The 10,165-nt window shown below is 39.8% G+C and overlaps 1 protein-coding gene across 2 annotated transcripts in view; it reads left to right on the top strand.

The window, feature by feature from the left end:
- Window positions 1-10,165, top strand: part of LOC110291755 (hydroxyacid oxidase 2) — a 31,263-nt gene that overhangs the window by 16,436 nt on the left and 4,662 nt on the right. The window contains exon 9 of one of the 2 annotated variants that reach the window (XM_021159030.2): window positions 8,956-9,162. In XM_021159030.2, coding sequence (XP_021014689.1) covers window positions 8,956-9,162 — 207 coding nt within the window. Of the gene's footprint in view, window positions 1-154; window positions 1,705-8,955; window positions 9,163-10,165 lie in introns of those variants that run through there. The other variant, XM_021159029.2, reaches the window with a different exon arrangement.

Raw genomic sequence — 10,165 nt, 5'->3', positions numbered from 1 at the left:
AGGTAAAAGGATACCTCTTGGGAGTTGGTTTCTTCAGCTACTTTGGGGTACTCAGAATCAAACCCATATATCAGATCTACAGTCAAAGACACCTTCCTGCTAAGCCTTCTCTCTTGCCTAGAAACAAGCTCATAATTGTGATAGATTTTTTCAGGCTGCCGGTCAGTTTCTGAGATCAGTCCAGACCTGATTCAGTTCTCCAGATTATAAGGACCTACTGAGATTTCCTACAAGAGAAAGACAAGCTTTCAACATAGTGTGTGATGCTGTTCTTCTTGAGTCCCATTCATACGTAGAAGTTTGAGCCCTCTACCCTTAAAAATTGAGACAGATGGAGAAAAGATAGCTACCAGAGGGTGCATTTAGATGAAGGAATAACATCTAATGTTCTACAGGATAACTATAGTTAACAATTAATTGACTATGTCAAAAAGCCATGTTCTAGCAAGAAAGGAAATAGTTACATCTGATGTGACATACCAGTTACCTTCATTTGCTCAGTATTACATTATACATTATTGAAATGTCATACTGTGCCATAATTATGTGCAATTACTATGTANCAATTAAAATATCAATATATGTTCAAAAAGAAATGGGGACAGGGTTATCCTGATTTNATTCATTCCCTCCTGCAAGAAATATTTTTAAAACTTCAATATATGTAGTCAAATTCTGAAGCATAATACAGCATGTGAATTATTCAAGTTTCTGTCACAGCATGTTACAGAAATACTATGATCTATTGCCTAATTGTTGACAGAAGGTGACCTCAAAAAAAAAAAAAACCAAGAGGAAGATTTTGAAACTCATATTCAAGACTGTATGACTAAATTAAAATTAAATATTCCAGTCATTTACTGATACATGAAAAAGAAGATAACTTTATTCTGGTCATAATCATTTTGTCAAATATATCTAGGCCTTTTCAATGAAGTTTATAGCATGAAAATAATTGTAAAGATTAAAGTCTAAGAAAATTACTGCTACCCAGAAGTCAGCCTAGAACATCGTTTTGTACAAACTCATTCATGAGAAACAAGCCTCACCCCTTTCCAGGAGGATATGATCACACCTAGAAGGACTTTGATCTTCTGTAACATGCTCAACAGCCCACAGACTCCTTTGATCGCAATCTAGACCCATGTTTCTATAACATAGCATTATGTGTCAGGTGCCTTGGATTTCCCTATCCCTCCATTTATACAACAATAACTTAGGTCCAACCATTCTCATTCCACTAGAGATAACATGAAAACATTTTATGCTCATTGGCCCCTGTTATTGTCATAGTTATTGTTAGCTGTCAATGTGAAACAAACCCAGAGTCACTTAGGAAGAGGGAACCCTAAATGAAGAACTCCTTCAATCACATTGTCCTGTAGCCATGTCTTGGAGGAATTTTCTTAATTACTAATTGATAGAGGACCTGCACTACTATGTACAATGCAATCCCTGGGCAAGTAGCCCTGAACTGCCTGAGGGGAAAAAAAGCTAGCTGAGCAAGCTAGAGGGTCAGTTCAATTTTTACCTTCTAGGAACCTCATAGCTTAACTTGTTCATGCTTCCATTGACTGATGGATATGCTGGGAAATTTCCTCCAACTTTCTTGGGAGTAGCCATACACTTACTGTAATTACTTCAAAGTGCCGCCACACAGGGCATCTCTTCAACATTAAACTCAGCAGCTGGAGGTTTGATTGAGTTTCTGTAGATTTGTTTGCTTTCAAGAGTGAAAAAAACCGCAATAGTCCAATGTATAAATATAATTTGACAAGCAGATGGTGGGAATATTTTGTTTAAATATTGTAAGTTTAAATATTGTAAGTTAAGCAATGTAAGTTCTCCATGAATACATCTTCTTGGATGGTAGCACTGCCTTTTCTGGATTCTGGATCTAAAATAACTAAACTGCTTTTTTCAATGGATAGAGCGGAAATTCTAAAGAAAGAAATCAAGACTATTACATAAAGAAAACACCAGTTAAGTATTCCCTATTGTTCAGAAGCATGAGCATAAGATTGCACATTGACCCACAGGGCAATAAGTTCATGTGAGAAAGATACAGAATACCACACTAATTAAGCCAATTACAAGTATCAGAGTCAGGCTAGAGAGATGGTTCAGCACTTAAAGGCTAGGATCACAAGCATAAATATAACAGTATCAGTCCTTTAATTTGGCCAGTGACCAAGAGCAGTCTCATGCCTCAAAGTCCCTTAACACTGAAACTCAGGAGTTCAGCATTTTTAAAAGCAAAACCCACAATTACATCAATGCTAAATGAAGGTCAGCGGAAACTTACAAAACATTTGCTTAGTCACAATATACTAGTTATTTCAGTCATAACATAATGAATGTTTTCAACTTAAGCCTTTTTGATGATTTTTAAACATGAATTATTTTGATTAATACATCTGGAGCATGGCTATGATCATATAAGTCTCAAATGTGTTTCCAAGACAGACATGACTGTGGTGGGATAGAAGACTAAGAATTTTCTAAGCAGACACAAAAGGAAGTCAGGACAAGATGGCATTTCCTTAATTACTTCAAAATATATGCATATTAAATCTCAGAAGTAAATGTTTTAAACCTTAAAAGTACCCTGTATTACAATATGACCTGACATAAAGTAGACAAAAGACACTTGACCAATGGAAGGATAAAGAGAGAAAATAGTCACATAGCAAGATGATCAGCACCAGGCACACTAAGGAACTACAAATGAAAAAAATAGGAGTCACCATATACCTCCTGGAATACCACAGAGTCAAAACAACACCAACACCAAATTATAGCAAGGATGCAAATTGCTTGTGAGCATATAAAGCTGCATAGCCACTTTGTAAGACAGCTCGTCAATTTGCCACAAAACTAAACACCTTTATTAAGTGAACAGGCAACTGTAGCTACAGTGCTTACCCAGATATGTTTACCTCTATGTTCATGTTCATAGAAAACAAGATGGGAGTCTTCACAGAAAGTCTACTCACAACTGCCCAGGTCCAGAGTAGATAGCCCTTTGGAAACAAAACTTAGAGATGCTTCAAGAGAGTCTCCTGCACTTATATGAAAGCGGTTACTCATGATAACGAGCTATAACCTAAATCAAAAGTAATCTATCTCCTGAGAGCACTTTGTCTGCTTAAGCAATGCACATTTCTTCAGGCTACCCTGTGGGAATATATCTAAGATAATCATGGTCAGGACCACATCTTAGCCATAAGTAATACTAACTAGTTGAACATTTCTTTTGTCTCCTACCCCAATTCTGCCTCTATTTAAACCCAAATTTCATGCCAGTACCTAAAAATAGACTTGAGATCACTGAATCCCTTTGTTAACTGAAGTTGTCAGAAAGTAGAGGGGTAGGTTGGAGTCGAGAGAGAAAAAGAAGCTATAGTTTTGTTAAAGATTCTAAAGATCAATTTGGCTAAACATCAAGAATTACAGAGAGTTAAAATATTACAGACCGGAGCATGCATTCCTCTTGCAGAGGATCCAAATTTGGTCCCCAGCATCATGAATGATGTCATGAACCACCTGTAACTCCAGCCCAGAAGATCAGGCATCCTCTTCTGAGCTGTTCAAACACTTGAACTCAAATGCACATAGCCAAATTCAGATGCTCTAATTAAAACTAAAATATTTTAAATAAGATCAAGATATTTTAGAGTCCTTGATTATTCGTCTACCTTTCTTCTCATAATTTAATCTACTTGACAGTATTAAGCTCTCATTATTTGTTATATATAATGCAAGTTCTTATGGTGCTAAAAGGATTCATAAGAACCAAATGAGCCAGCGTTATACAGTGAATGTCTGTCTCAATTAAAAATAAAAAGTCAACAGAAAAAATACCCCACTGTAATAGGATTTCTATTACAGCAATGAAACACCATGAACAAAAAGCAAACTGCGGGGGAAGAGTTTACAGCATTTATGCTTCTACTTCACTACTTATCATCTAAGGAAAGTCAGGACAAGAAATAAACAGGGCAGGAACCTGGAGGCAGAAGCCGATACAGAGGCCTTGGAGGGATACTGCTTACTGGCTTGCTCCTTTCAGCTTGCACAGACTATTTTCTTTTATTGTTGTTGTTAATTTTGCATCCAATTAATAGCTTCCCCTTCCTCCTCTCCTCCAAGTTCCTCTCTCTCACCTCACTTCATATCCCTCTTCCCCCTTTCTTGTCAGAAAAAGGGAAGCCTTCAATGGTTATCAACCCACAATGGCATATCAAGTTGCAGTAGGAGTAGGTGTGTCTCCTATTGAGGCTAGACAAGGCAACACAGTTAGGTGAAAGGAATCCAAAGTGAGCAACATTGTCAGAAACAGCCCCTTCTTCTGTTGGAAGTCCTATATGAAGACCAAGCTACACAACTGCTACATAAGTGCAAAGAGCCTAGGTCCATCCCATACATGTTTTCTGGTTGGTGATTCAGTTTCTGTGGGTCCCTTGGGCCCAGAGTAGTTGATTCTATAGGCTTCCTTGTGATATCCTTGACCTCTCTGGCTCCTTCAATCATTCCTCCCCACCTTCCATGGGCGTTCCTAAGCTCTGTCTAATGTTTGCCTGTGGATTTCTGCATTTGTTTCCATAAGCTGGTAGGTGAAGTATCTCTGTTAAGCTCTCATCTGCAAGTAGAGCTGGGTGCTCTCTCATGATATGAGGCTCAAGCTGGACTGAGGACTGGTTGGCCATTATCTCAATTTCTGCTGCATCTTTACTCCTGCACACTTGTAGGCAGAACAAATTGTAGGTGAAAGGCATTGTTGCTGGGTTAGTGTCCCCATCCCTCCTTTGGAAGTCTTTTCTGGTAACAAGATATGTCTCTTGTCCTCTGTTTCTAGACTGTCCCAGAGATGCCCGCACACCTACTCTAATTTTCTCTCCATACTCTTTCCCTCTTCCTCCCCTACTTGAATCCTCCTGTTTCCTTCCTCATACTCTTCTCCACCCAGGCCCCTTCCTCCATCCACACCTGATGTCTATTTGATTTCCCCTTCTCAGTTATATTCAAGTTTCTCCTCTCCCCCTTGAAGCCTCCTTCTTAATTAGCTTCTTTGTGGATTATAGCATGGCTATCGTGTGTTCAAACTACAAACAATGTTTGTCTTTCTGGATCTGGGTTACCACATTCAGTATATTTTCTAGTTCCATGTACTTGCATGCAAATTTCATGCTGTCTTTCTTTATAATAGCTGAGTGATGGTCTATTGTGTAAATTTGACATATTTTCTTTATACATTCTTTGGTTGAGGGGCATCTAGGTTGTTTGGAGTTTCTGGTTATTACAAATAAAACTGCTATGAAAATACTTGAGCAAATGATCTTGTGGGATGGTGAAGCTTCTTTTGGGTATATGACCACAACCAGGGTCTTGAAGTAGAACTTTTCTCAATTGTTTGAGAAACCACCAAGTTTATTTCCAAAGTGGTTATACAAATTTGCACTCCCATCAGGAATGGAGGAGTGTTCCCCTTCCTTGATCCACATCCTCACCAGCATGACCTGTCACTTAAGGTTTTGATCTTAACAATTTTAATGGGTATAAGATGGAATTTCAGAGTTACTTTGATTTGCATTTTCTTGTTGACTAAGGATGTTGAACACCTCTTTAAGTGCTTCTTGGCCATTAGAAATTCCTCTGGTGAGGATTCTCTGTTTATCTATACACCCCACTTTTAAAAACTGGGTTATTTAGTTTGTTGATGTCTAGTTTCTTGAGTTCTATAGGCTATAGGTTAGGAATTAATGTTCCAGTCTTAAGGGCAATGGAGGGGTCTATAAGGTACTCTGTCTGAGCCATCAGATACAACCTACAGAGGTGCCCTATTCACCTAGATTGAATTTTAAGATGTCAAAAAGACCAAAGTCCTTTAGCTAATGAGCAAGATGCTGCATAGTACACAGGATCATCCTTCCCGGAGGGAGTAATTAGTTGACACACTGGGATTCAGGATCCAAGGTGGAAGGGGAAATGTCTACAAAATGGAAAGAGGGTGGTTCAAATTAAAGTTATTTCCATCCATTTCAGAAAACACCCAATAAAACCAGTTCCAATAAGCATTAGAGTTGAAATCATACAGTGATCGTGCTGTGGTTACATGACAACTAAATTAAACATCAGTAACAATGAAGCTTAGAAAACCCTCCCTTCCATTGAGTAGGAAGCACACTTGTAGTAATACCCAAGTAAAATCAGGGACTGCTGGGGACATCAGAAAACTGCTTCACCTGGAGAGGATCACAGCTGAGGGAGGCATAAAATCAATGAGTTACGCTTTTACCACAGATGCCAGAAAAACAAGATATTAAGTCTCAAATCAATACGTGGAAGCAAATAATAAAAATAAAAAAAAGAAATGAAACAAGGAAGTGCTGTTTAGGATTTTCTAACAAAGCTTAATGTTTATCCTAGGTAGCTTAGAAGAAAATAATTGTCAGAATATGGGAATAAAATGGAATTTTATAGATATAAAATCAGAAAGTAGACATCTCTAGAGTAGATGGGGGTAGGTAGTCTGTTCTATGGAAAGACAGGAAAGAGTTTTCTGGGATAGTGCACATGCGCTGTGTCCTTGCTTGTCTGTAGTGTCCATAAGGAATGACTGACCTGAACACTTGATATCTGGCCATCTTCATGCATGTGGTCATAATTGCCTGTTTTAAGTGTAGAGGGACACCGTGTTCTAAGTTGCACATGGTGGGGTTCCAGGATACCTCTGAGCTGAGGGCTGAAGTTCCCCTACCATCTTCCACTCAAGCTAGTCTCCACGAGGAGAGACACTGTGGGACAAAGGTGCACTCTCTCTTGTGACATCAGTCACATGGGCCACATAATAAGGCAGATACTACTAACTTGCTTCTTTTAATGATGTGTTTCCATTGGAGGGCAAAGGTGTCATGAGAAACAAAATCTGAAAAACTTGGGATCCACGTGCAATACTTAATGAAAGCTGCATCATTGCAAGTTCCTAAAGTTTGCAAGCAAGGATATAGACAGTTCTGGTCCCACTTATAGCTACAGACAAAAGAAAGCCTGCTGAGGTGTTGTTTCAGCCAGATGAGCTCACACCAGGTCAGAGTCTAGCACTGGACCTGGGGATTTATTTGTTTGTTTGTTTGTTTTTGCAGTTGAAACTCACACACTGAACCCCAAGACATCTTGTGAACTGGTGGCTGTTTTGCTGATAGAAAAACCAAGTCTTTACTAAAGGATTACTGAACAAGTTAAAAAAAATGATCTCCTTGATTCTCAGAATTCTTGAAACAGAGACATAGCACATCCCCACATTTACACTAGATCTTTTCTCTGTATTCCTTTGTTGTTGCTTTTTCCTCTAAGCTATTTAAACAGACCAAGATCAAACTCCAATGTTAGGTAATCCTTGAAGCTGCCCCTGATCTTTTGAGCCACCACCATCTCAGACTTTCGAGAGGCTTTTGCTCTCTCAGTAGTGACCATTTCCTACATTCTGAACTGAGCAGCTGCTGCACAGGTATCTTTGTTTTTCATTTTCCTTAATTCATTGTTTGTATTCACTTTACATCCCAGTCATGGCCTCCTTCCCTCCTCTCCTCCCTGTCCCATCCTCACAAATGCCTCCCCCATTACCACTTCCCTTCTCCCCACTCACAGAATGGGAAGCCCCTGTCTCCCTAACCCCACCACAGGCTACCCATCCACCCTGGGATATCTAGTTGCAGCAGGACTGAGTGCATTCTTTTTCATTCAGACCAGACCAGGCAGTCCAGAGGGGTGAAGGGGATCCAATGGCTGACAACAAAGTCAGAGACAGTCACTACTTCATGTGGGAATGGTCTGCATATCTGCAATATGAAGTCCAAGCTGCTCATCAGCTTCACATGTGTATGGGGCCTAGGTCTAGCCCCTGCATGCTTTTTGGTTGGTGATTCAGTCTCTGTGAGCCCCTGTGGGCCCAGGTTACTTGATTCTGTATGTCTTCCTGTAGTGTCCTTGACCCCTCTAGATGCCCACATCTTCTCCCACTTTTCCACATGACTCCCTCAGCACCTCCTGATGTTTGGTTGTGAGTCTCTGCATCTGTTTCCAACTGCTGCTGGATGAAGCCTCTCAGGAGACAGTTATGCTAGGTTCTTGTCTGTAAACATAGCAGAGTATCATTAGGTTTCTCACAGGGGATGGCTCTCAAGTTGTTAAGTTGGGGCTTGTCCAGGAGAGCAGGACTGCACTTGTACTTTCTAATAAAGTCTGTACATTTATAACTATTTGTATAACTTCATTACTTAGCTAAGTATATTAAAGAAAAAATTAGCCTATAAATTATACAAATATTTTTTAAAAATACTTTTATTAATAAAAAGATTATATGTTTGAAATCTCAATAAATGCTTACTGGGTTGCATTGTAGGTATTCATAAAATAAATTCAAATTCCAGTAAAAAATTCCAAAAGATTATACTTAGATTCAATCTAGTAAAGTTATTCTAATTCTTTTTGTTGTTGTTTTGGTTAGGTTTTCTTTAGTATTTTGTATCTACTGCTCCTTTATACATTGAAAATAATAGAGTAAGAAGTGCACATGTCCATTCAAAACAGTGTTTATCACAGTGTAGCCTTGATGCTGACTTTTCATCCTGTGTCAGGAATAAAGGACATAAGGTTTATCAATCACTGGGAAGGACAGACCACAGAAAAGAATAAATATGGTCACGAAGCAGGCATGCGTCAAGATATGATAAGTCAGCAGACTAGAGATTAAAACATTAGTCCTGATCTGAGGGCTGAGGAGATCAGCATCCAGACACTCTCATCTGACTTTTAACAATTTAACAGGTTAGCTTTCATTTTATTTTAGCTCCTCTTGCTGCTGCTGTGATTACAGTGTGCTAGCAAAATGAATGGGTAGAATGAATCCCAGAGATTTCTGGAAAACTGTTTTCATTGGGTCTTTTTTTCTAGCCCTCTTAAGGGTCACCCTACATCACACCTGCTCCCACTGTCATCTGTTTCCTGTGTTGACCATGACTGGATGGAGCTGCCTGGTGACAGGAGCAGGAGGGTTTGTGGGCCAGAGGATCATCAAGATGTTGGTGCAGGAGAAAGAACTGCAGGAGGTCAGAGCTCTGGACAAAGTCTTCAGACCAGAAACCAAGGAGGAATTCTCCAGTAAGTGAGTCAGAGTCTCTATTTGTGTGACTGTTGGGGGTACTGACTGAGCACTGTGGGGAATCTTTTCTAGCAAATATGGAGGCCCTCTTGGAACTTAAGGCTTCTCCATGCTTGAACACATCTGGAAGATTCATGATCACACAGAATAAAATACACCACAGTTGTGGGGCTAGAGTCTGTCTTGTATCTGATTTAGAGATGGTGACCACCAACCCAGCTGCTAGAGCTCCAGACACTGTCTTTCTTCCCATCTGGCACTCTCACAGTTGTGTTATTCCTGTAATGTAATATCAGTATATACGTGTCTAGTGCTCTGCAGCATTAGCAAGGATGCTGGATTGGAGGCCTCTCAGAGGGTCTCTGTCTTTTCTACTTGGTATGGTTGCTTGTTCCTTTTTTTGTGTGGTTTGGGAGAGAAGTCATTCAACAGTCTCCCAAGGGGGGTTGAAGTAAAGAGTGAAATCAGTGAGTGAAAGAGAGACAGAGAGAAACTGAGTCAGACAATATACACTGAGCATTTTAGCGAGCTGAGTCAGGGGAGGGCCACAGATGCTTCACCTCCATTCTCCAACATCATTCCCTTCTGACCTTTATCTTCACAAAGGAAATGACAGAGGACTTTTCTGGAGCTCAGCATTCTTCTTTGCTGATATTGCTGCCCCTGGGGCAAGAGTAAGCTCTGGAATGACAGTGCAGTTTTTAGTGTCATTATCTTCACAACCTCAAGATAACCCTGCAGAGACCTTAGAAAACAATGTTCAGCTAGGAGGACAGTGACAGAGACTGGTGTAGATTGCCTGTGTCACAATGCTTCTTTTGTGAGATAATTCATCTGAATATGGGATTACCAGTCACATCCTGTGGATTGCAGAGAAGCTGAAGATACTTATGCATCCCCTGCCCCAGCTTCCTTTCTGCAACATGGGTCTCTTAAGGGGTGATGTATGCAGCATCAGTGGATGCTTTTGATAGCTGCTGTATGCTGAAAGATAGTTCTCTC

Source organism: Mus caroli, chromosome 3, assembly GCF_900094665.2.
Source record: "Mus caroli chromosome 3, CAROLI_EIJ_v1.1, whole genome shotgun sequence".
Classification (NCBI taxonomy): domain Eukaryota; kingdom Metazoa; phylum Chordata; class Mammalia; order Rodentia; family Muridae; genus Mus; species Mus caroli.
The sequence above is the reverse complement of the archived record's forward strand: the minus strand, read 5'-3'. Positions and strand labels throughout refer to the sequence as shown.